The 26,471-nt window shown below is 45.3% G+C and overlaps 1 protein-coding gene across 1 annotated transcript in view; it reads left to right on the top strand.

Moving 5' to 3' along the window:
- The window catches only part of LOC126545895 (telomerase-binding protein EST1A-like), a 100,465-nt gene that overhangs the window by 14,087 nt on the left and 59,907 nt on the right, over window positions 1-26,471 (top strand). Inside the window, exons 4-10 of the mRNA XM_050193939.3 lie at window positions 2,164-2,353; window positions 6,892-7,154; window positions 11,120-11,198; window positions 14,067-14,177; window positions 15,427-15,618; window positions 18,635-18,696; window positions 26,212-26,357. Coding sequence (XP_050049896.2) covers window positions 2,164-2,353; window positions 6,892-7,154; window positions 11,120-11,198; window positions 14,067-14,177; window positions 15,427-15,618; window positions 18,635-18,696; window positions 26,212-26,357 — 1,043 coding nt within the window. The remainder of the gene's footprint in view (window positions 1-2,163; window positions 2,354-6,891; window positions 7,155-11,119; window positions 11,199-14,066; window positions 14,178-15,426; window positions 15,619-18,634; window positions 18,697-26,211; window positions 26,358-26,471) is intronic.

Genomic DNA, 26,471 nt, shown 5'->3' with positions numbered 1-26,471 from the left:
CCTTGTAACTCACTTGGCCATCAAATGCGTTCTCTCTTTCCCAATGTCTCCACATTATGATAAGACTAAACGGATTCTTAGTAAATAACAATTAATATATTCTTCACTTTCTTTAAAAAATTGCTCTTTCTCATGGCGTAGTGCGTTCTTACAATTATTACAACTCACTTAGCCGTCGAATGCGTACCCCCGTTTCCAATGTCCTCGCTGCGGCCATGGTGCCACATTCTGATGATATTAAGCTAACTTGTAGATAAAAACAACTAATATATTCTTCACTTTTTTAAAAGGAGCTCTTTATTTTCGTAGAGATCAGCAGGCGATCTTGCCGCTACGCATGGCTAGAGCACTAATTGTGAGCGTGTTAGCCAGGAGAAGCTGTTCGATTGCACGGCGGCGGCTCCTTGCCCCATTATCTCGAAGAAGCAGATACGCCAGACCAAACTGGAGCACACGATCAAATTCTTCATGATCGCTGCTTGAGAGCTTTGAAACTGCAAGCGCCATTTTTCCAATTTCAATGCTTTGGCTATGCTATGGATTGGCCGTCAAGCTAGCTTTGGCTTCAAACAGTTTATGGCTGAGTGCAACAGTGACGTTCCTGAACGACATACAATACGCCGATTAATGTTTCTCACGCCATTTCTTAAACATATGTTCCCTAGATAACTGTCTTTTATTGTATTACAATTGGCAAGCAGACTTAACCGTTTCACTGCAGCTATCGCCATCGCAACGTTTAATGCCATTAGTATACGCGTGTAGCAGCGATCGAAATATAATGGCATTAAGATACTTAAGGCCTTAAACTTTTAATGGCATTAACCTTGCCCGTGTAGCACAGGTATCAGTCGTTGTCATCAGAACAAATGAGGCAAAAAAAAAAGACAAGTGAGTTTTGCAAAAAGGCACCCCTCTTTCTTGCTGTAGTTCACGAGTTTCTTTATTTTACTGCTGCTGCAAATGATGCTTGTAGTTGTAGTAGTCCTTTGCATGTTTGAGGGCTTTTACAGTAAAAAGCAGTATTTATTTTCTTCTTTTTGTTTTTGCTATGACAAACTGGCTTAGTCCTTGAGATCTGGAAGCAACAAAGTGTGAATGAAATGTCTCTGCAATAGAAGGGACCCCTAGCCTTTCCCAGGAAATTGCTGGAAAAACCCACAACTGCACTTGCCTAAGCATCCCCCCATCCCCGCATTGCCTCGACCCAACAGTGGAAAAGCACTGGGCTTCTTCGATTTGTCGTCCCGGGCTGTCCACGACTGCTTGGGGGCATATGCAATGCTCATTGGCTAATAGTGCCACCTCTGGTAGTCTGGGACTGTCAGGGACGAATAATCGAAGACCCTTACCCCCGTATTCAGAAATGCATCTTAACATGAAGCCCATGCTTGACTTTATATAAGCGACGCTTGGTGAGAATGTGCCCAAGACGCTCATTGCGTTTCCTTTGGGGCATTCACGACGGGCGTCATATAAATCAAGTCAAGCATGGGCTTCAGGTTAAGACGCATTTCTGAATACGAGGGTTAGAGTGGAATACAGGCATCATGGTGTGGAGGGCAAACATGCATGTGCTTTGTGCATTGTGAGATTGATCTGTCCAGTCGGTCACTGAAACATACACTTACGGGAAACACTTAAATCAGTTTAGGCTGATAAATTATTCTTTCAAAACTTGATTTTTGTTAGTTTTGCAGTTATAGATTGATTATTAATAGATAAAATTGCCAAAGTTCACTTCTATTTATTTGTTAATATTGTGTTACAAACTCTGTACTGGTATATCAGTGTGACATCACGGCTTTCAAATTTTTGTATTTTGTTGTGGGACTGTAAGGGTTCTCAAGACTCAATCTTTGGCTATTTAAGCATACGGCATAGCCTATCTTTACCAATACAAGCATTAACTAGGTCCAAGCAGGTGCCGTCAAATTTTATGGTATCACAGCTAACTGGTCCAGGAACTTTAAGCAGTGTCATCACCAGTCTTATTGTTTTTGCATCCTTTCTAGTTTATGAAGCCTTTACTCCAAGTGAGAACGGCTTTTTTTTTTTCGGTATTGTGGAAAGGTGATTTACTAATGCAGCTCAACCTATCCTTCCCTTTAGTGGATCTTCACTGTGTAGATGTAAACAGTTGGAATCCCCTCGTGGTTTCAGATGGAAGCTCCAGCTGCGGTATGAAAATGTGATCCTGGCTGACCCGAGGTACTGTGCAGAGAGGAATGTGGAGAATGCACTCTGGAAGTCTGCCTTCTACCAAGGTATTGAGACGTTCCGTCGCATCATGGAAGAGTGCCCCGAATTTCAAGATGAAGCCAAAACACAACTTCTCAATCTGGTTGACGAGGTGAGAAGATAGCCAAAGTGCTGAAGACTTTGGAAAGTGTCTACCGAATGCATGTGAACGTAGAATGGGTTGCACTTTTAACAGCAAATAGCTCTCAACAATCTATTACAAAGTTTTTGGTTTATTTGGGCATACGCAACTAATACAGTGTAGACCACTTATAATGTAAGTCGCGGGGGTTGTGAAAATCTACGCTATAATTGGTACTGGGTCATAACCAAAGCATGCATTTATTCTGGCTCTTTTAAGCACCAAACGGGCGACCTACCTTTCAAGCACAACTTATTTCACATTTCACTCACACGCACATACAAAAAACATGTGCAGCTTGCACTAGTGGTGCAAGCCTGGAGTCAACAGCGGCGCTGATCACCTAGCTTTTATGTAGCTTGCCTAAATTGTTTGTAGGTTTTGCAGGTTATGCTAGCTTTTGCTAAGTTATTGGTAGGCTTGGCTAAGTCGTTTGTAGGTTTTGTGAGGTTATGGTAGGCTTGGCTAAGTTTTTCTAGATTTTGCGAGGTTATGCTAGGTTTTGCTAAGTTGTCACGGTGGGCTTGACGCTGGAAGTTTTCAAGCAGTCACAGGCCATGATCGCTTTCTTGGCGACTTCAAGCATTCAGGCGCCGACTCTCGCCTTCCATGGACTAAAACTCGGAATCCTTGACTCAGTGGCGCCTCTTCTCAGCCGCCGCTTTGGCGTGGTGTTCCAGATCAGCTCGGTGGCCACGTATTGCTTCTTGCTTCCCTGTACGGCTCCCTTCCTGGTAAGCCGCTTCTTCTTCGGGCGTCCGGACTTTCTTCGCTCTTCCCATAGCAGCTGCATCTACGTACAAAGTAGAGGAGGCGAGAGGTGTGTCGCTGCGCCGGCTGTTCCGAGCTTTTACTCGCCTGTGACGTTACGACTGATGTCAAGCTGATCACGACATCACAGAAGCTGAAAAGGTCGGACACGTGCTTAAGGGCATTGCTGACGACCCGTTTAATCTGCTCATGTGCAAAAGCTGCTCTACAGTTGACGCAATCATTAAAGAGTGCTGACAATTCGAGCAGGCCAAAAGCCAACACGTCTTGCAACCATTTGCCAGACTTCCCAATACTGCTGCAACGTCGACATGTGAAGATCAACCGGCACAGCAGCATGTGTTGCCATCAGAGGACATGGTGCAAATTGTTAGACATGAACTGGATGTGATGGCGCCCGCAGCTTTCTGTTCGCGCAGCCCTGACGCTACCATATTTTCAGTTCCCCTCGTACAAGCCATCGTTTGCCAGGAACTTGAAAACATTCGTTTACATTCTTTGTGTGCTGTCACCAATGCCAGAGCTAACGAGCACCCTTCTACTATTTTCGCTCCACCCCGACACTTCTCTCCGCGTTATCGCAACCCAACGTCTCCTGCTTGAATCGTACAGTGACATCTTTGATTTCGGCAACAGACGTTTAGGCCAAACATTTGTTGTTCAGCACCGTATAAACACTGGAGACACGAATCCTATTCGTCGGCATCCCTATCGTGTATCCCATCCTGAACGTCGAGTCATCCCATCAGAAGTGGACAAAATTCTCTGCAAAGGGGTCATCGAGCCATCAGCCAGTCCTTGGGCTTTGCCAGTGGTCCTTGTGAAAAAGAATGATGGTACCTCCTGGCGTTTTTGCATCGATTATCTCCACTTAAGCAAGATCACGCGAAAAGACGTTTACCCATTACCACACATCGATGACACCTTGGACTGCTTGCACAGAGCTAAATACTTAAAAAAAAACTTGTCCATCGATCTACGATCTGGCTACTGGCAGATTTCAGTTGATGAAATGGACTGCGAGAAGACAGCCTTCATCATGCCAGATGGCTTATATCAGTTCAAAGTCATGCCCTTTGGCCCATGCAATGCTCCTGCATCATTTGAACGTAGGATAAACGTTTCTGCGAGGCTACAAATGGACCACCTGTCTCTGTTACCTTGACAGCGTTGTTGTTTTTTCTCCCATGTTGGCAGCCACCCTACCTGACTCACTGCCATTCTTGCCGTCTTCCGAAAAGCCGGCCTCCAACTGAACTCCACGAAGTGTCAATTCGGGCTCTGTCAGATAACTCTGTTGGGAACACGTCATTGATGCATCTGGTGTCCAACCAGATCTGGAAAAAGTTCGCGCTGTACGCAGCTTCCCTGTGCCACGCTCTGCTTCTGACGTGCGCTGCTTCGTCGGCCTGTGTTCTTACTTTTGCCTTTTCGTGAAAAACTTCGCTGACGTTGCTTGGCCCTTGACAGATCTTCCAAAGAAGAACATGCCATTCTCATGGGGCCCGGAGCAGGCTCACACGTTCGGCACTCTCATAGGATTTCTGACTACCCCTTGCATACTTGGCCACTTTGATGCATTTGCACCGACCGAAGTCCACACTGGCGCAAGCGGCCATGGAATCGGTGCTGTTCTCGCCCAACAACAAAATGGTACCGAGCGCATGATAGCTTACGCCAGCCACCTGCTGTCACCTGCTGAGAGAAATTACTCCATCACCGAGTGGGAGTGCTTGGCTTTAGTGTGGGCTGTCGCCAAGTTCCGGCCATATTTGTGCAGCTGCACGTTTTCGGCCGTTACAGACAACCACGCGCTCTGATGGCTGTCTTCCCTCCGGGACCCGACAGGACGGCTTGGTCGCTGGGCTTTGCGGCTCCAGGAATTTTCGTTTGTCAACTATAATCTGGTCGTCTGCACAAGGACGCTGACTGCCCTTCTCATCACCCCGTGGATCCCCTGATCCTGCTGCTCATGATCCGGTGACCTGCATGATGGCTTTTACTGACATGACCGACAAGCGTGCTGAACAACAACGCGACGAATCCTTACAGTCCATCATTGCCGAAGTGCAATCTAACAGCACTGACGCCACGTGCCGCATGTTCATTCTGCACGATGGCGTCCTCTACCACCGCAATATCAACCCTGACGGCCCTAAGTTGCTCCTTGTCCTTCGTCATCATCTGCAATCCGTCGCTCTTGAACAACTTAACGATGCACCGACGGCGGGACACCTTGGCGCTTTTCGTACATACGATCACGTACGACGCCGCTTCTTCTGGCCAGGTCTCTACCACTTCGTGCGTCGTTATGTCGCAACTTGCGAACCACCCCTGGCACCTGTCGGACAACTCCATCCATTTGAAGTTCCCTCTAAACCGTTCTTTCGCGTAGGCCTTGATCTGCTTGGCCCTTTCCCGACGACAACTAGAGGGAATAAGTGGATCGCCGTAACTACTGATTATGCGACACGCTATGTGATGACAGGCGTTGCCGACTAGTTGCGCAACAGACGTCGCCGATTTTCTCCTCCATGACGTCATTCTCCATGACAGTGCACCTCGACAGTTGCTTACAGACCGCGGCCGCGCATTCTTGTCTCGAGTCGTCGACAACCTCCTCCGCTCTTGTGCCACTAAGCACAAGCTGTTCACCGCCTACCACCCACAAATGAACTGTCTTTTGGAATGTTTCAACTGAACGATCACAGAGATGCTGTTGATGTACATCTCCAATGATCACCGCGACTGGGACGCCACACTGGCCTACGTGACGTTCACATATAACTCGTCCCTACATGACACCACAAGATATTCATCCTTTCATCTTCTGTATGGTCGTGACCCCACATTGGCGTTTGACACCATCCTCCCTTCTGTGCCACGTGTTGCAACTGAGTACGCTCGTGAAGTCATCGATAGCGCTCACATGGCACGTCAAGTTGCCGGATCTCATTTATTAGCCTCGCAGCATCTGCAAAAAGAGCGTTATGACCGGTGCCATCGCAACGTTAAGTTCGCGCCAGCTGCTTGGGTGCTCTTTTGTTCACCATGTCATCGAGTTGGCCTCTCCTAGAAGCTTCTCTCTCGCTACACAGGGCCTTATGAAGTCCTGCGTCAAGTAAACGACATAAATTACGAGATTGCGCCTCTACTCTTTGATGCATCCCCAAGTCCGACGCCTGTTGATGTCTTCCACGTTTCGCGGCTGAAGCCATACTTTGCTTGCAATTCTTCGCCTACGATGCGCCGAGACAACGCTTTACCACCCGGGGGTGCTGTTACAGAAGGATGAAAGAAGAGAGAAAGAAGGAGATCGCGGTGCGCTGGCTGTTGCGTGTTGTTGGTGGTCTACTCTGACTCATTTTGTATATATATTGTAAATACAATATTTTATACTCTCAACATCCCCGTAACAATATCATTAAGTTACAAGCTCATGCCTGTAATTGTTGGTAGGCTATAAAGTCAAACATTGATACAGATAACGAATTAACGGGTGTATTGAATTAAATGTTTGTTGTCGATATTAGCACGTGATGAATATATGCTGATAACAAACATTGAACATAGCAAAGTCATTTTCGTGCTGGATGCAACTCCTTTAAAAGGATTTTCTACTGTATTGCATTGAGTCAAGGCAAACTGACAAATTCTTTGCATCACTAATTCCTGGATATGTATACCATACTAGCTGGCGCAAGTTTTCTGAGCTTCTCTTTCTGCATATTTTCCAGGGCACAATCTTTTACGAGAACCTGCTGGACAAGTTTCAGGAGACATATGGTTTCAACTTGAACCAGTTTCTTGAACCTGACATTTGTAGTTCCTTGAGCGCCGGTTCCTCTTCATCAGCAGCCAATGTCGCCGGAGGAAGGGCTATTGCTGACTCCGTCAGGCTGGTGCTTATCTCGGTGCAGAAGATCTACATCTGTCTTGGGGACCTGGCTCGGTATCGAGAGCAGGCCATGGGCACCACCAACTATGGCAAAGCTCGCAGGTGAGCTGAGGCCATTTCATAAGCTGCAATTTCGCGAAGCATGTGGTTGCAATAAATAACACGCTGCTGCAGTCATGAAACATTGCTTTCGTAAAGGTTAAAATTCAGTCCTCAAAGGGACCTACAACCTATTTTTATGGCGCATATCTTCTTTAGTTAAATTGAAAGCTTACAGTCTGATTGCGCAGTAGTGCAGTCGTAATGTGGAAAGCTTCATTGGACATCTTTTATAAGAATTTTTCTACTGGTAGCCATGACCATGTTTATGTAGTTCTATGCTTGAAATGGTGATAAGTGAGAGCGATAGCGATTCTACATCAGCACGAGAGAGAAGCTGTTGACATGTGCATTTCTACTCGTACAAAATCTTTAATTTATCTAGGCGATTCTCGTGTGATTTATGCTTCCTGCAATATTGAATAATTTCTATGATCCTACAGTTAAACATCGATATAATGAAGTTGGTAAAATCAGCAATTTGCTTTGTTGTACTTAAATTTTGTCATATTGAAATTCAATCTTTTATGCAAATAAGTACAGTTGCCGACTGAATTTTCTTACACTAAAAAAGCTGCACGCCTTTTGGAATTATCATTGTTAATTAGAAAAGCAATCATTTTGTTGAATCAGGGAGTAGACGCCGAAAGATGTGGTTTCATGATGTGTTGACGATATCTCCACATCGATTGTATGAAGTGAAACCAGTCACGCTTTGACGTCCGCTCAGCCTCTGCAGCTGATAGTGTCGCCCACAGTTGGACATTGTTACTATGAACAGCACTGGCAGCGCGGGGAGGAATGCTTCATCTGCTTCTCGCTTCTGCGCGTCTCGGAAACTCGAGATTACGCAACCTCAAGCATAAATGCACGGGAAGACAGCTCAAGATGCCTTGCCATCTCAGCTTGTCCACTCTGTGCTCATGCAGCAGATTGCTTCTAAAACCGTGTGCACAGGCTGCGTATGGGTTCAGCCACACTGAGAACCATGTGCAGCCAAGGCACTGCTCTAGAAAGGGCAATGCACTCCAGCCTGACCCCCTCTGCCCTTCCATGCACTTGATCGCGGTACCGCAACCTCGCACCCCCCTCCTCCCTTTCCTTTTGCTTGTGCAAGAAGACGGAGTTCATCAAGCTGCCATCCTTCTCGGCACACCCTCCCATACTGTCACCCGGACCTATAGTATGCAGCAATAGGATTTTATCCTATCAATAGGGAGCAGTAGGATCTTATCGCACTTGGACTTCATCTGGAACATGTCGCTGCTCTGGTTTGGGGGGGAGTGGGTTGCAGGCTGCACGCAATTTGAGAAGTGTGTTCGCAAGCAGCAGCATGTAATTCGACTATTTGACCATATGCGTACTCCGAAGTTTCTTTCTCGGTATTCTTCTGCGGCTGCAATGAAATTTCTTTATATTGAAATTGTGTATAAATATTCGTTATATAGAGGATCAAAATAGGTGGTTTTCTATGGAAAAGGAGTTATAAAAAGTTGAACGTACTTCATTATACTGTCGCCGACCGATGATTTGGACTCGACGGAGACTCAAAACGTCCAAATAATTAGGAGTCCGAATAATGGATTTGCCCAAAAATAGGTGACTATTCCACAAATCGCCAAATGTGAGGTGCTGTATTCTCGGTTTGTCAGTTTCGGAGATACAATATAACCTTGTTGATACATTGTTGTTACATACGTTTTCCCGGTGCCAACGTTCGCAATCGAAAACACAAAAAAATGACCTGATAGAGCTACGCTCATTTTTTACTGGTTCGTATGTTCCCGGAAAACATGATTTTTGGCACCAATGTTTAGTACTTTGCTAAACTACGATCATATGATACGTTTCCCGGCCGCTAAATCCCACGTAAGCAAGAAAATGCGTGATGTGTGCACGAGCGAGAACAGTATATAACTGCCCGCCATGGCAGCTTCACTGCAATACTTGCCTGCGCGTCTCATGTGAAAACACTGGCGCTCACTCTGTTTTTCATTTCGGTACCAAGAAATCTTCTTTTGGGTCATCGCCCATGGCATTCACTGCTATCACCGCCAATGCTATTGTGATAATCACCTTGGTGTATCTGTTTCACAGCGCACGGTGCCATTTAAAGCGTAGTGCGTGCTTTTAATAGGCAATAACTGAAACGCGCCGCCGTTCCCTGCTGCAGACTTCGATCACATAGGTTTTCTGACTGCCAGATCTCATGTGAACAAGAAAAGTTGTGAGCAAATCTCCACCCGGGTCGTTGCACACCGTATTTGCAGCTATCGCCGCCAAACGTCTTGCAATAAGCACCTTCACCTACCTGTTTTACAGCGCATGGTGCGTAGTGCCGTTGGTACCATACTGCACGCTTTGCGTAGGCGATAATACAAACGCGCCACCATTCCCTGCTGTAGGTGGCACAATGTGGGCATCCCGGTTTACTTCGGTGGCATTTGGCAGCACCCACCATTTCTATTTCGTTTTGGTTTCCCGTTGCCCTCTTAAAACACCATGCGATAGGAAAACAACCAAACGCATCTCGGGCTGCTGGAGCACCATCAGCTTGATGCGCATCGGTGTCACGGGCCACAACAATCCTCGCGACACTTCGCATTACGTAGATGTCAACAATAGTTGCGTCTGTGGAATTTTTTTTTAGTTACTTTGGATCGTATGTTTTCCCAGTTAGTACGTTTTTTCGTGCTGTTTTCTTCCAAAACGTGTGAACAAAGTTCTACTGTACCTTCAATTTCCCATCACCAAAGCGCAAGGCACATCGGTGTCTAGGAGCGACGGCATTCTTGGCACAGTGTCAATTTCACTATCACTGTGCGGAAACGCTGCCATCTGTCAACGTGTCTCGTGCCTATCACGAGAAATGTAGGAAAATTTAAGATGTTTTTCGAAACCAATTGTTCATGAATAGTGCCGAGTTTGTCAAACGCATGTCGCTCTACACACTTATGCTTGACCTTAGCCTAGACACTGTGGCCGTGATATTCTGCGAGACCTTTTATGCTAACCCTTCTCACGCTTCGTCAGTGGCCAGAGCCATGCTTCGCAAACGTTATTAATGGGATGAGCTGGCCACGAACAGTAGATGATAAAGACGGCATAGAACAGAGTGGAAGGTGTCGCTACAAAATCGACGCCTGTGTCTTGGCTATTGTCGTGTTGTTGCTACTGATACATGAAAGTGCAGTCATGTACGCACCGAATTCTCATCGGCGACTGTGTGATTGTCTAGGCTTTGCTAGTTCGAGTTTTGTAGAGTGCCGCCTATGTGGCCGGTGATGTCTCAAAATGAAAGTACGATCACTATTCCTGCTCGACTAGGTGGCCATATTAGCACACGGTCGTGCAGTCGGAGCCCAAATTATCGCAAAACACGCTGTAAGGTGTCCAAAATTGCAGTCGTCCTGTCAATGGGGCCGCGGGGCTGTCCGAATAATCAGCCATTGACTGTGTTGAAGCTTCTTATATCGAGGTTTAATTGTATATGCAAACTTTTGTGATTTCCTGTCTAACTGCTCCGGTCATTTCCCAAGTCAAGTCGATTTTCTTTCTTTTGCGAAGCCAAGTGAAAATTGCAAGAACAGAACAATGCCTTTACACATGTTTTTACATCCATGGGTAGCACATGGTAGGAAATGCCATTACTGTTCTGATAGTGTAGCACCCCTTTACTGTACAAGTCACATTTTATATCTTGCAAGTAGGCCATCGAACTAGAGGGATTCGCTTACAATATCGCACATTTATAAAAGCCACCATGCAATGAGGGATTCTGCTGTTTTACTGTTCTACTCGTTTTCTGGGGTTATAGTGTGCCCAATCCTGTTATATACCAAGTGCAACAGTGGTCCAGCAGCGTGTTCTATTGCAAGCTGTGCTGCCTAGTCATTCGCTGGAGTGTTATCTTTGTTGTGCATTCCGTCGGACATAATATTTCTTTCCTCTGTCATTTCTCTCCGCAGCTGGTACCTGAAGGCCCAGCAGATAGCCCCAAAGAATGGCCGTCCGTACAACCAGCTTGCCATTCTTGCGCTCTATGCGGTAAGTTCACAGGACTTTTCATCTTTTGCAGTCTCTGCGCCATTTCGTATTGTGCAGGTTGAACCTCAGTATAACGAAGTTATACTTGCGGTGAAAAACTTCGTTAAATCGCGAGTTTTGTTAATTTGAAGTTTTAAAGTTTCAATATTAAAAACAACTTCACAAATTTCCAGAGCATTCCAGGTGGATAATATCTTCTGAGTAAGTGTTTATAAACAAATCGCAAGAAGGTCGGGCCATAGTAGCGTGGTTATGAGCACCAGTGCGTGCCATGCAGATCGCACCGAGAGCAATGAATCGATGTGGCCCACGGCATCGGAGATTTGCGTGGGTTGTGTCACGCAGTGCCGTAGATCGTGGGCGCCATAGCTGACCGCGCTCAGCGCACACAGCCGGCACCCGCAAATTAAAACAAAAGTGTAAAAGGCTAAAGTTATTGGTCCTGAGCACCCAAAAAAAAAAGTCAGTTTCGCCGATAGTCGAGCATTGATGGCGATAGCAAAGAGGCTACACAAGGTAAGGTTCGTAGTTTTATCGGTGTCACGCACGTTCAGGCAAACATTAACCGATCTCACTTGATGTCCATGAACTCGCAATCGAACGTAAGCGAGCGCTTCCTGCCGTTTCTCTCGGAAACTTGATATTACAATCAAGTTTCAACACTGGACAACAATCAATCAACACTAGACACGTGGGAACAACAAAATGCACGTGGCGATGGCATCATTCATTTTGGCTTGCCGCAGAGAGATTGCCTCCAAGATTAATATTGTGTGCGGCCTGTGCATGAACGCGTGTGCAGAGGAGAAGGCAAATAGGCTGATATTCCTGCCCTCCCTCCCTCCCTCCCAGTGCCTGCTTGGATCACATTACGGTGCATTCACTCCCTCTCCATCCCTCTTGCACAGAAGGAATTGTCAGCTCTCGTGTTCCTCCAAGTTGTTTACCAATGCAACAAGTGGCGCAGCAGTGTTTCCCGTCTACTGTGTCCTGGTGCACGTGCTTTGACAGCGATATTGTCACTCAAACTTTTCATGCAGAAGGACACTTTAAATAACTTTTGCCTCAGCCAACATAGTTTTTTACTAGATTTACTAGGCCATACAGGTTAGGTTACAAATAAATGATTGAAATGGATGAAAACATTGTTAAATTGAAACTGTGTCACGAACTTACTTTGTTAAATCACGAAAATTAAATACATTGTTTTCAATGCAACTAAGATCAGGAAATGAAAATAGTTTGTTACATCGCAAATTTCTTTAAAACGAGGCTCGTTATACTGAGGTTTAACTGTAACATCTTTAAGAGAAAGCATTCAGAGAAATTTTGTTTGCCTGATTGTCCACTGGGATCTTGGCATCAGACCTGTAAATTGTCCACCAGCAATACATGCGCTGTCCTCTCTCTCTACTCCTATGAAATAAAAAAATGAAAATGTGGGCGAACTTCGGCTGCGACTTCGACTTCGGTTAATTTGATTCTTCGCTTGATTTGAGCTCGTCTGTCACACAAAGCTGACCGCAGTGCGTTACAATGGTAACCTAACTTTCTTTTTCTGTGTTTACTTGCATTTTGGTTTCAGTTTTTCTTTCTTTCTCTCCTTTTTTTTTATGTTAGAAACATTGATGTTGTATTAGGCGGTGCATTGCTTATGCAGGGAAGAATATGTAGTGAGAATTTTGGAATTCTGAAAGTAAGAAAACTAGTTCGATTAGCCTCTTTAACACGTTTGTAACATGTGTGCCTACTGCCACAAATAATACAAGGATTAGGGGTGTGGCATATAATACGCACAGCATGCTGGCTGTCAGTGAAATAACAGGGCGAGCAGCTGACAGGGCTCGGGGTAATTTATTTTCTATTTATTTGTGCATAATTACCAATAGTTACCACTGCTGCGATATCCCTATGGTAGTCAACGGTCGTCTAAGGCTAATGAATGACGAGAGGGGGGCCCGACAGGTGTTTAGATACCTACATTTTAAGGCTGTATAAACATAGTATTGTAGACATCTCTACATTCTACAGCGAAAGTTTGGCCTCTTCGGGGAAAACTGCAGGGATGGGCATACACAAATGCATTGTAGAATGCAATTGAACCAAGGGCTGTAACGGGTGCTTGTTGGCACAAGATGGCAGTGCCGTTGCCAAGACATGCACCTTAAAATTTTCGGTGCGGCTGCACAACGTTAAGCGTCCTGAAAGTGGTGTTTATTGAATCAGCGGGCAACCTTGGCAGGCGACCTTGTATGCATGGGCCTTATAGCTGTAGAGTTAGCCAGTTATATTATCTGGCAGAGTTATCCCGGCTAGACCCTTGTCACATATTATGGACATTGAATCTACCTAGTTTCAGTTTCACTTTATTATACTTTAAGTATAATAAATGGGTAAGACACCGACGAGGGCCTTAAAGTCGAAGACTGCACGGGGGCCCTCGGTTAATAATAACAATGGAGAAATGTATGAAGGATGAGCAGCCTAGGTAAAACAAACACAGTTCATTACAGTCCAATCAGTATTTGTTATAGTGCTAATGAAACTATCTCGGTCAAAGTTGGAGGAAATGTAGCCGGGCTTGGATTGAGGTATTTCGGCTTGAGAGGAGACAAATATTGGAAAAGGGTCTGTGATCTGAGTATCTATGACACCAGCGTTTGTAGTTGGCATGATGTTAGAGCATGGTCAAGATGGAAGTTGCTTGCAGTGAAGCTTAGTGGAACAGCAGCAGCAGCGTTGTAAATCTGTAAAGAGAGCAGGTGCTTCTCTCATTGGAAACATCTAGCGCATGTCCAAAAGTGAAAGTAATAAAGTTGTATGTGTGCGATCTCTACCTGTTTTCTTTCTTTACTCTGTTGTGATCAGAGGCGGAAGCTCGACGCAGTCTACTACTACATGCGAAGCCTTGCTGCGAGCAATCCCTTCCTGACAGCAAGGGAAAGCCTTCTGGCGCTCTTCGATGATGCGAGGAAAAAGGTATGTTATTAAAAATTGTCTGGAGCTGAACCACCTTGTATAGAAACGTGTATGCATGCTCTTAAATAGCAGGTTGCAAATTCGAGTTGTTGGTGTCGTTTTCTCCCGCTGTGTTTTGAAACGATAGTCTGAACAAGTTGGTCCTCACGGGGAATAAAGAAAATTCAACTTTCTGTCATCTGTCACATTTTTCTGCAAACGATCAAAATCTAAAGAGGCTGCATAGTCTGCAATGTTGTACAATGATGCCATTGGTGCCGCAGGTTGGGTGCCAAGGGAAATTTAGTAAAGAAAGTTTTTATCTTCGGTAGCAGTTTTCTTTGAAAGTTGTGTTCTTTCACTGAACATACATTGAGAAAGCACTAAGAAAGTTTGTCAAATAGTGAGGCCTGATTTTAGAGTTTAGCCTCACAGTCACCGGAGCAGAAAAGCGTGCTTTGTAGAACCAAAATTGGAAGAGGGATTCGCTAGGCTAGGCTACTTTGTACTTGTTCATTTTGGCACTCTTGTCTACAGTTTTTGCACTTGTTACCTGTCAGTGTTTGTCACTATTGTCAAATTTTGTCTCCTCTGCTGCTCTTGAAATGAGTATTGAGTTTGGCAGCAGCACTTTATTGTTCAGATAATTATTTTATTTTTGCACAAACAGATATGTCTTGCAGTGTGACTACATCATGCGCTCAGCTGCAACCACTGTTCTCTTTTTCGCTTTGTTTGTTAAGGACTCCACTCATATCCGCATTCAGTAGCGTGAAGTTTAGGTTCTTGCAATAAACATTTAGCTGCTGAGGGGCCACAGACTGCGTTGTTGTTTTTTATTTGCTGCTTAGTTGTCCAGTTCTTGGCTACCTTTGTGGGATGTTGTGGCTTCATTAACTTGGAACCTAGCAGCCCTGGTGGAACACTCATCACACTGCTGCATGCTGAGGACTACATTATGCAAACTGTTCCATTTGATTCTGAGGCGGTATTTTAAAGTGAACATATTTGGCAATACTTTTACTTTCGTGAGATATTGCATGGTTACCAGTTGATGTGTCCTCTTCTACAAACGACGTCAGTCCTTGCACAATGACAGATGCGCTCGCTTTCTTAGCGCAGTGTTGGGAATACTGTTGCCCCTAAACGCTGACACGTCTGGCACTTGTCATATCAAATTCTCGCAAAAGTAAGACTATCCCAGAAAGTGATCGCCTGAGAATACCAGCTCAGCTCTCCGCATAACTCCGTAAATGTGGTCTCCTTTCAGTATGATCACCTGGAGCGTAAGAGGCTTGAGGAAGAGGGTACCAGCCAACAGCCCAGTCTGGAGGGTCCGTGGGACGAAGAGCGGTTGGAAATTTGGATCCGGCCCGATGGGTCCACTTCTCACCGGAGCAGTCGCCAAGGGGACCAAGCGTCACGCGAGATTGAGCAGTTGGCACAGCTTTCGACAATTGATGTAAGTTGCCGGAGGGAGTAGAGCTGAGCATGTGAAATTGTGCACTTGGGGTGGCTTGCTCAGGAGAAATACCAAATTCGGCTATCTTGACATATGGAAGGCAGGCTCCACGTACACCTTACTCGAGTGTTCAGTGGAATTGAAATGCGGGAGTCGAGTACTTCAATTCAAAGTAAAAGGTTTTTGATTTGTACTCGAAATCTGACACAGCCCTAAGTTGTTTTTTCTTTTGCTTCTCTCTCTCTCTCCTTCTAGCATTGTTTTCTTAGTTGTTGTACCTATTATTTATTTTTTTTCCCCGTGAATAATCAGCTCTCATGGAAACAAACCGTATGAGGAATAAGTTCATTGCGACATTCACAAGCTCAGTGATGGTGTTGATAGTTGCGTGTGGTTCAGTAAAACGTCATTAATTCGGATAGTTGGATAATTTGGACTCATTCTATGGCAGGCGTATGCCTTTAATGGTGTATGAATTTAATGGCATCAAACTCTCGATAATTCGGACGTATTTGGCTGCACACCTTTCAATTCGGACAACCCTCAGAGTGTGGAGTACCTTATATGTGCGACACAAAAGAGCAAGAGCGGCGCTGGCGGCCAATTGAAACACATAACCGCAGAGTCTGCATCACCATAGTCATCAGCAGAGACCACACTGGAAGACAGAAAATTCGAACTCTTCATGTCGTTTTGTGCATGTATGCGCTTACTGCTTGCACATCACACTCCATCAGCCGCACATACCTTCAGAAGTGCGTGGTCACCGTCCCTGATTGCATTGATAACAATCATGGTTTCTTTTGCAGCGGTTGTGACAAACAGTAGTTTTGTTTTGAGTCATTGCATGCATTGGTCAGGTGCCTTCAGAACTGTGCAGTCACCATGCATAATTGCATTAGTAGCGAGCGCGGGCGAAAAAGTAATTTAGATGTGCATGCGGTCGTGAAAATTATGCCTACTCGGATGAAGAGATGAGTCTTGTGCCGTGACCAAACAGGCCTCACTGTAAAGGAAGTCGTGAGGCCCAGCCGCAGCAAATGCTAAACGGTCACGAGATGACGAGAACTGCCGCTTTGGCACTGATTTTGTGTGAAATCGAAGCAAGGTTGTGAATTTATTTATTGTTTTTTTTTTATGCCCTCGATAATGTGGCCGTCTTTTTCGGTCCCGTGAAATGCGAATTAACGAGGTTTTACTGCACTAATGCTACGCAGATGCAAAAGTGCAACTGCATTTGGATCAAGATGTACTTTTGGGCTAGTTGGTTCATATCCATAGTAAAACCAGAGAACACAAGATACCAGAGGAAGAAAAATGACACGTACACAGGGTGCACTAACACTGAAGGTTTATTCGCTGGATGCGTAGAATAAGTACTAGCTGAACATGAATAAACAGAAGATAGGAAAATATAAGAGACATGAAAGAGCATCACATGGTCAAGCCTACTGTTCGTGAAGAACGGTTCCTGTAACGAATCTGATGTCTTTCTCTGCAAGCATGACGGACTGCTTGCTGACACAAGAATCCCCCATCTTTTTTATGTCTAGGGTTTCAACGATCTCCCTTGTCTCAAGGTTTGGGTACGGGCTAGTTGGTATTTTATGGTATCAATCGTCACTTACAGCGCATATATAGACGGGGGACAAAAAAGGACGACGAAGACAAGCGCTGACTTCCAACTGATTTTTTATTTTGAGAAACAAACATATATATACTGAGACACCAAGACAAAAGCGCCCCCTACGAAGCATCAACCCGACATGAGTATGCATTCAAAACTCATGATCGGCAATCATGATTGATTCATCGGCAATCGCTGCTGCTTCAATGGTGCACCAGACTTATCATTGAAGCAGCAGCGATTGCCGATGGTAACTCAGTTAGCAAGCCATCAATTACATTAACAGACAAAGAACTGGTTTTTCTGAGGTCGCACATGCGCTCTTGTTCATCTTAGGTCGTGAATTTTAAATGCATACTCATGTCAGGTTGATGCTTTGTAGGGGGCGCTTTTGTCTTGGTGTCTCAGTATATATATATCTGTTTCTCAATATAAAAAATCAGTCGGAAGTCAGTGGTTGTCTTCGTTGTCCGTTTTTGTCCCTCGTCTATGTATGCGCTGTAAGTGACGATTGGCTCCCTTGTTTGCCTATCTGTTTATTTGGGCATGATGGAAATTTTTTTCCAATAAAGGTGTGCAGCTGCAGTCCCTACATTGAATATCTAGATGCCCTGACATTATTTTTGTTGTGTTGTACTCGCATTCTTTTAATCTGTCATTTAGGCATCTTCCTTTCTGGCCTTTGTGTGAAGCACCGCAATCCAAAGGAATTGTGTAGGCCACGTTTTCAGTGCACTGTACAGGCTTATCGCAATGATTCTTAGTGCACACAGATTCCCTATCTCCTTTATTAACTGCTCTGTGCATTTTTGCTAGTTTGTCAGCTGGGGTAAAAACCACCTTTACTCCCGCCCTTTTCACCACATTCTCAAGGTTATGCGAAACGGAATGTAGGTAAGGAATAGATGACACACACTTTGAACCTCCTTGTGCTCCCCGAACGGTTGGTGTTAGTGCCTTGCTTCTTCAGCTTAAGCATCTTTTCTGCAACTGCAGAGAGCATTGCTCACAGGTATCCCAACTCAGTAAGTCAATGAACCTGCTCGTCGAAACTCTTTCGCAGCCGTTGAACCCAAATCTCTTTTGAGGCATTGTCAAAGGGTGAATGAATGATGCTGCGCTTTACGAGCTTAGAATGTGAAGAATGAAACATCAGAATCTGTTTATTTGCACTAGGCTAGAATTCCCAGCAGACTTGTTTGGATGAGAAATGTAGCTTGATTTATGATTTAGGGTTAAATGATTTATGGCTTTGCCACCTCTTGTATTGCTAGTTCTCACATTTCCCACTTTGCTTAATGATCAGAGAAACAGATTTGCAGTATTGTATACAAAGATTAAAGTGACACTAAGTATGATTCTTATTTTTAAACTTTCCTGGTTTTGCAGCTCAATAAACGGTATGTCTTGAGTTTCCTGCACGTCCATGGGAAGCTCTTCACCAAGGTTGGGTAAGTGCAAACTTCTAGCAGTAAATAAGTTAGGGATGTGATCTTTTAATGAAGCGGTAACAAAAATAAAGTGTCAAACGCGGCTGCTACATTTGTTTCTGAGAATTTCATGTTACATTGTGTTTTAATTAAATGGCTAGCTACAAGTTTTGTGTTCTTTTTTTTTTTTTTTTTTTGCTTTAGTACTTTGGTAAATTATACGACGCACTTTAGGGCACCTAGCTAAATCCCTGCATCAGTGGCGAATTCAGCGGAGCAATCTGCAGGGGAGCTTGTTTTTCCAAAGTGACCACTATAAAATGAGAATTCATTTTGGAATCTACTAGTTGAAGATGAATAAAAACACAGTCTATTCGACACTTACAATGTGTTCCAGATTGACTACAGTCAAGCTCCATTTTAATGAAGTCACATGTGACGCCAAAGTAACTCTACTATATTTAATATTCGTTAAACCTCAATATAATGAACTACAGTATAACTTTGTTCATGTTTCTGGAAAAATCTCAAGCAAAAATGTACTAACTGGGAAAATGTATGATCCAAAGTCACTAAAGAATTTGACAGGTTCCGCTTAGTTGACATCTACATAATACAAAGTGCTGGACAAATTATTGCAGCACGAGACGCTCGAGCTGGTGGAACCCAAGTGGCTCATTGTGGCTTCCAGCAGGCTTACATTTGCGCATCTAAAATTCGGCCGATGTCAGAAGGTTCTTTGAGAAGGATATTTTGGCAGGAAGTTTTGACATGCCCACTCAGCTGAAATTGTTGCGACACGAGGCGCTGACGTGCATCGAACTGTTGGGGTCCGAGTGACCCGAGGTGCACATTGTGGCATTTCCTATTGCGTAGTGCTTTAAGGCAGCAACGGGCAGCCGAAACGAAATGAGATTGTGGCCGACGCCGTAATAGAACTCCTGCAATGCCACCAGAGTGAAACATGACACTCACTTCGCACCACCTGCTCAATAGCGTTTTTGTTATTGCCGATTTAAAAGCGTGTGGTACTCATACAACAGCACTGCGTTCTGCGTACTGTGAAACAGATAGGTGAAGATGCTTATCACAAGTGGATTGGTGGTGATAGCTGTGAATGCAGCATGCAACAAGTCGGAAGATTTGCTGGTACTGGAATAGGAAACTGAGCATGCGCCGGCGTTTTCACGTGAGATGGGCGGGCAGGTCCGTATTATGGGGAAGCTGTTGCGACGGTAGCTACTGTTCTTGATCGCGTGCACCTCATGCTTTTTCTTATTTACATGGTGTTTAGCAGTCGAAAAATGTATTATACAGTCACATTTTCATGATGTGCTGAGCATTGGTGCCATATGATTGTGTTTTCTGGGAACGCATGAACCGGTAAAGAAAGAAGCGTAACTGTATAGGGTAATTGGTTTTCAATCGCAAACGTTGGTGCTGGTAAATCGTACTTAACTGAATCGTATCAATGATCTTTTTATAACCTCTCGTCCACAGAACTCCATGTATTTTGAACCTTAATATAAAGAAGCACGTTTATGCGCAATTTCAATGTAACGGAATTCTATTGCAGCCGTGACGGTATACTGAGGCAATAAATTCAAACTTCTGCAGACGTAGATGGTCAAATGGTTGAATTACATGCAGCTGTTTGTGAATGCACTTCTCAAATCGCACGCCGTGCAGCAGAAAGCTGCCGCCGAAGCAGAACAGCGTACCAGCAAGACCCTCTTGCCGTCATGTTCCGTATAAAGTCGAAGTGTGACAAGATCCTATTGTACTCCGCGTGTCGTACGCTGTGCATGCGAGAGAAAGCATGCGAGGGTGAGCTGAGAAGGATGGTGGCTTAGTGCGTGACCATGGGGAAGAAAAGGGGAGGGGGAGGGTGCCGGTGAGCTCGCGTCTTTGCCTCTGGCATGGCCGTGGCTCCGCATGGCTGTCAGTGCTACAAAGCCTATGCACGGCCTATGCGCCCTATGTTGGAGGTGATCTGCAGAGGCTCCAAACGCTGGGCAAGCTCAGATGGCCACGGCTTTATGTGTGCTGTCGTCCCAATGTGGGCAACACTATCAGCCACCGTGGCAGAGTAAACTCAAAGGCTTTGCTTCATACCGCCGATGTGAAACTCTCAAGTTCAACTAAACAACTTCCTTTTTTCATTGAATTAAATTTTTTTTTATTGCCACAAAATCATAAAATTCTGCGGCCCCTATCATGCAAAAAAAATCTTTCAGTGACTACTTAATAAGAGGTTGAATTTCAACGTAACAAAATTTCGATGGAACGAAACAAGGTGCTGGTTTTACTGATCTCGTTATATAGAGGTTCAACTGTATTCATTACATGCTGATACAAACTATAAGCTTATTTGATTGACTTTGTTATATCTGATAATTTTGTTATGCAGTTGCCAAATGATAATTTGGACGTGCTTGATTATTTGGACAGCTCCGTGGCACCACCACTGGCCCCATAGACTTATACAGTCGAACACGGATATATCGAACCCACATATATCGAATTATTGTCTGTATCGAACTCGTAAATTATCCCCTTGAAAATTCTGTGTTAAAGTGTAGCAATCCGTACGTTTATATCGAACGATATTGTTACCCGCCATTCGATATATAGAACGCCGCGCGATCTCGGCACTCGCTGCACCCGCGAGCTCCGCGCCTCCCACGAAATGCTCGGAAAATGTGAGAGCGAGAGGGAGGGAAGCTCGGACTGTACTCCCGCTGCGCACGCTCTCCGACTTGCGGAACTGCTTTTTTTTTTTCTCTCTCTCAATGTCTCTCATCCTTCCCCCGCGTAACCATAGTGATCGGCTCGGAAAAGAGGAAAGAAGGTGCCGGCGGCCTCCTCCTTTTGCCTTTTTTTTTTTCTTGTTGCTTTTTCACGAGTTTTGCTCAGCCAACCACAGCTCGTGCCTTTCGTACGTCGCTGTCGCCCTCGGAGGTGACCGGTGACCATCGCGAGCGGTTTGTTGGCGGAGGCTGCGCACGTGAATTCTTGTGTTTTGTGCGCGTTCTTGTGTTTCGTGTTCATTATTGTTTTGCGTGCGTCTCACGACACGTGTGACTGGATCGTGGTTAGCTGACGCGGAAGCAATGGCCACAGCAAGCACAAGCAGCGTCAAGAAGCGCAAGAACCTGGACTTTGCGACAAAGCTGAAAGCCATTCAGCGTGTTGAGGCGGGCGAGAAAAGTGCGACGGTGGCAGACGACTTCGGGATTCTTCGGAGCACTCTAAGCACCTTGTTAAAAAACAAGGCGGACATAAAGTCGAAAGCGGCGGAGCAACGAACGTCGGGAGCTTGTCGTGTGCGCGCTCCTGCCCACGAGAAAGTTGAAAAGGCCCTCTATGCGTGGTTTTTAGAGGTGCGGGCTAAAAACATTCCGGTGGATGGCCCAATGCTAATGGCTAAAGCTAAATGGTTTGCCGCTGCACTCGGTGATGACAACTTCGCCGACAATACAGGGTGGCTGCAGAGGTTTAAGAACCGCCATAAGATAGTTGGCAAAACCATTTCTGGGGAAAGCGGAGCCGTCATCAGCCAGGATATCCAGCAGTGGATTTCGAACGAATGGCCGGAAATTTGCGCGAAGTTTGCACCCGCGGAAATCTTCAACACCGACGAGACCGGGTTGTTTTGGCAGATGCTGCCAAGCAAGACGCTCGACGTCCGGGGCAGCACGTGTCACGGGGGCAAGATGAGCAAAGTCCGCGTGAGCGTTCTGCTCGCTGCAAACATGGATGGCTCTCAAAAGCTCCAGCCCTTTGTGATCGGCAAAGCAAGGGCACCGCGCTGCTTCAAAAACTGTAAGCAGCTCCCCGTTCGCTACGCCTTCAATAAGAAGGCGTGGATGACGCGTCAGCTGTTTATAGAATGGCTGCAAGCGTGGGACGCCGAACTGGGCAAGTCGGGGCGTCACGCTTGCCTTCTCGTCGACAATTGCTCGGCCCATCACACCGCCTGCGAGCTCAAAAACATCGCGCTCAAGTTTCTGCCGGCAAACACAACAGCGAAGTTGCAGCCGCTCGACCAGGGCATCATTAAGTCGTTCAAAGTCGGCTACAGGAGGCGACTCATTGATAGGCTTTTGGTGAACCTCCGCATGGGCACCGAGCTTAAGGTTGACCTGCTGGGGGCCATTCAAATGATGACGGGCGCCTGGAGAGACGTGAAGCAGGATACCGTGGCCAACTGCTTCCGCAAGGCAGGCCTCGTGACGGCCAAACTTCCCGCAACCTGCGAAGACGGCGACAGCGACAACGAGTGCATGGACGACGCGTTTCGCGAGTTGTCGTCCCTTTTCCCGGCTGCCGTACCAGCCGAAGTGTCTGCTGACGATTTTGTGAACGTTGACAGCAATGTTCAGGCTGTTGCGAGCCTCGCCGACGAGGACATTGTAGCTGCAGTCGCAGGGACCCAGGCCGACAGCTCGAGTGGCGACGAAGATCGTCCGGACGAGGGGGCGGCTACACGCTCGTACTCCGCCGCTGAAGTGGCGGCCGCGTTCAGCTTGATTCGCCGTTGTTGCGGCGACATGGAAGGAACCGGGCTTTCGCACCTGAACAGCCTCGATAAGATCGAGGCTGGCGTCTTTAATTTCATTTGCAAGGCGAAGAAGCAGACCAACATAAGCGATTTTTTTTCACGCAAATAAAGCGTTACGTTGCGTCGTGTGTGCGGAAATCGTTGTCGTTCTTGAATGCGCCGATCGGTCGGTCATCGTCCGCCACAGGTAGTCTCTGGGCCTGTATTTTTTTATATCGAATTTTTAATATATCGAATTAATTCGTGATCCCCTTCGAGTTCGATATATCCGTGTTCGACTGTATATAAGTATGACTGAAATTTTGGACAGTTATATATAAGTATGACTGAAATTTTGGACAGATTGCAGTGTGTTGTGTGATAATTCTGACTTCAACTGCATGGCTGTGTGTGCCAGTTCAGTTAACAAATATAGCAGAAACAGCGATATTGTCATGTTGATATATTGCCGGCATGGTCGTTCACACGTCGCTGGCGCCTCGAAACCGAAACTAGCGAATCCTAGTCAATCTAGTAGTCACCAAGCACTCTCAAACCACAGGACAAGCCAAGCGAAGCTGCTAAGTCGTAAAGGCTGCATTTGCAATTTGCGTGATTTTTTGTGCGAGTTCCATTCTGCTATAATCATCTACCGTTCATGACCGACTCATCCTGTTGATAACATGGGCAGAAAGTCGCTCTGACCACTGATGAAGCAGGATAAGGACATCGTTAGAAAATCTCTGCCACAGGCTGTCTAGGTTACCGTGGTCTAGTCCAAAGGCAAGCGTATGTGGCCGTGGGAATGGGTTGATAAACTTGAGCTGTAATCTTAGACAGTCGCTTTCGGAGACACTTCTACCTTCGCGATGTTTCGCGTGACTAGCACAGGATGCATCAATAGGCAACAGCGTTTCTGCACTGTGATAAGATAGCATGCTTGGAACTGTGCCATGAATGCCGTTGCTCGTAAACGCCAAAGTGCCTTGTGCCAGTCCTGCAAAAGGTAGTGTCCTTAGCATTAAGCCAAAAATGTTGTCGCTCATTGATGCCTATGCGTCTTGCGCTAGCCACGTGAAATCGGAAGTATCTTGGAAAGCGACGATCCGAGAATACGGCACACCTTGTCTTCCCACTTTTGGAATAAGGTCACTTATTTTCTTATTAGTCCGGTATTTCGGATCCCGCTTATTCTGATGTTTTGGCAGTCCCCGTCGAGTCTGAAATATTGGTCGGTGGCTGTATCTATATTCGTTATATAAAGGTTTAGCTGTAGTGGAATAGACCTTCCATGTTGTATGGCTCAGTACTGGTGTCTTTGAGCGTAGTGCATGCAGCATGAGGGTGTTGCAAAGGGGGCACTAGAGTGCAGCGTTAAGTTAGCTTTAAACTGGCGAAGTATTTTTTTCAAAACGTTATTTTCATTTACAGTTGATCCTGATTTATCTTAAAACACGAAGAAATCAATATTATTTTCTCCTTTGAACAGCCCTAACATTCCTTTTTAAATGCCATGCAAAAGTATAATAGTGTTGTCTGCCTGCATTGGACTCCCGTTCACCGGCACATTCGATATATCAAACGCTTTGCCGTGCCCCTGGAAGTGCACTTCTCAAAATGGGGCCATGAACACTTCTTGCACCGTTATAATATTTCAATTCTGATGAAACGGCACTTGGCAGATGCTGCCAAGCAAGACATTGCCTGTGAAGGGCTTTATGCACATTCCCTGGAGAAAAAATTAGTTTTGTCGCTGCAAATGTGGACGTCTCATGTGAACTGCAGCAGTTCCTTATCGACAAAGGCAGATCACCTCTCTGCCTCAAAAATGTGAGAGGCTGCTTCCCGGTCTGACATGCATTCCACAAAAAAGTGTGGATGAAACGCTTTCTTTTTACTGGGTGGCTCTGGGCATTGGATGTCAAACTGGAGATGCCTGACCCTAGGGTTTGTCTTCTTGTAGTTGCAGGCTTTTTGGGTTAGCACTGTTATCACTAAATTCAAGACCATGACGCGTTATGTTTGTGCATAAAAAATGAAATAAGTAAACTTTTGTGTATTCTATACAGCTTTGATGAAACAAATCAGGGAAGTTACCACGTGTCACAATCTCATGAAACTGTTTGAGATATTTGGGGTTTTCTGATAGGCATACCTTATATTTCAAATTATTGATATACCAGTCTTTTCACGGCCATTGTAGTTCAATATATCCATGATTGACTGCAGTATTTGGCACAAATGGGTTGATTATTGCTGGTGAAAATGATGACCAAACTTTGCTATTTCGAACTTTGTGCCGACAGCAAGTATTTCAAAGGTATTTTTAATGTTTAGGCCATTGTGCTGCAGAAAAAGCTATCGAAGCTTGCTAGATGAACACTTCAGAATGCAATGTAGTTCTTTACCGATGAACAGTTAACTTCACCCGAACAGGTGCTGTCAAAATAGATGGCGTTGCAGTGAGCTGGTTTGGAACTTCGGGCTAATGTCGCCACCTGAATCTCATTCTTGCAACTTTCCTGGCTTACCAAACCTCCTATAGTTCTAAGAGTGGCTGCTTCACTGTTGCTGAAGCACAATCAATAATACAGTCAAGTGTCAACATAGCGAGCATGAATATAACAAATTAGTGGATATAGCAAAATAAGCCCAGAAAGCTTATTGCTAATGTCAGCATGTAATGAATACATGCTTATAATGAAAGTCGGATATAAAGAAGGTGTCCTTTGGATTGGATGTGAGTTTGTTACAGTAAGGCTTGGCTGTAATAATGCTTTAGTGTCCCTTAAATCAATTACTTTGGCCTGCACACAGGTTAAAGTAACGAATAATGCCACTTTATTCTTTCCCACATTCACATGCGCAACTGCTTCGTATCACTGTTCGCCGCTTGACAGATAATGATATGCTCATATTTTTCCTGTTTCATTTCTAGAGTTTCCCTTTGGTGATGCATGTTTTCACTTATCTTTTGGTGTCTTTCAACGCAGTATGGAGACATTCTCTGAGACGGCTCGGCGGATGCTGATGGAGTTTCGATGCCTACTCCAAAGGACACCAGCTGCCGTCACCAATAGCCGACATTTACAGCTTCTCGCGATCAACATGTTCACTGTTGCAAACACCTGTCTAAAAGGTGAGCTTTGTTGCCAAGTATTTAGGTTTTGTGTGTGCACTCTCGCTCGGCGTTGACAACTGCAGTTTTATTAATTGACCAAGATTTACTCGTTTGTGCTAATGAAAAGCCACT

Source organism: Dermacentor andersoni, chromosome 3, assembly GCF_023375885.2.
Source record: "Dermacentor andersoni chromosome 3, qqDerAnde1_hic_scaffold, whole genome shotgun sequence".
Taxonomy (NCBI): Eukaryota; Metazoa; Arthropoda; class Arachnida; order Ixodida; family Ixodidae; genus Dermacentor; species Dermacentor andersoni.
The sequence above is the reverse complement of the archived record's forward strand: the minus strand, read 5'-3'. Positions and strand labels throughout refer to the sequence as shown.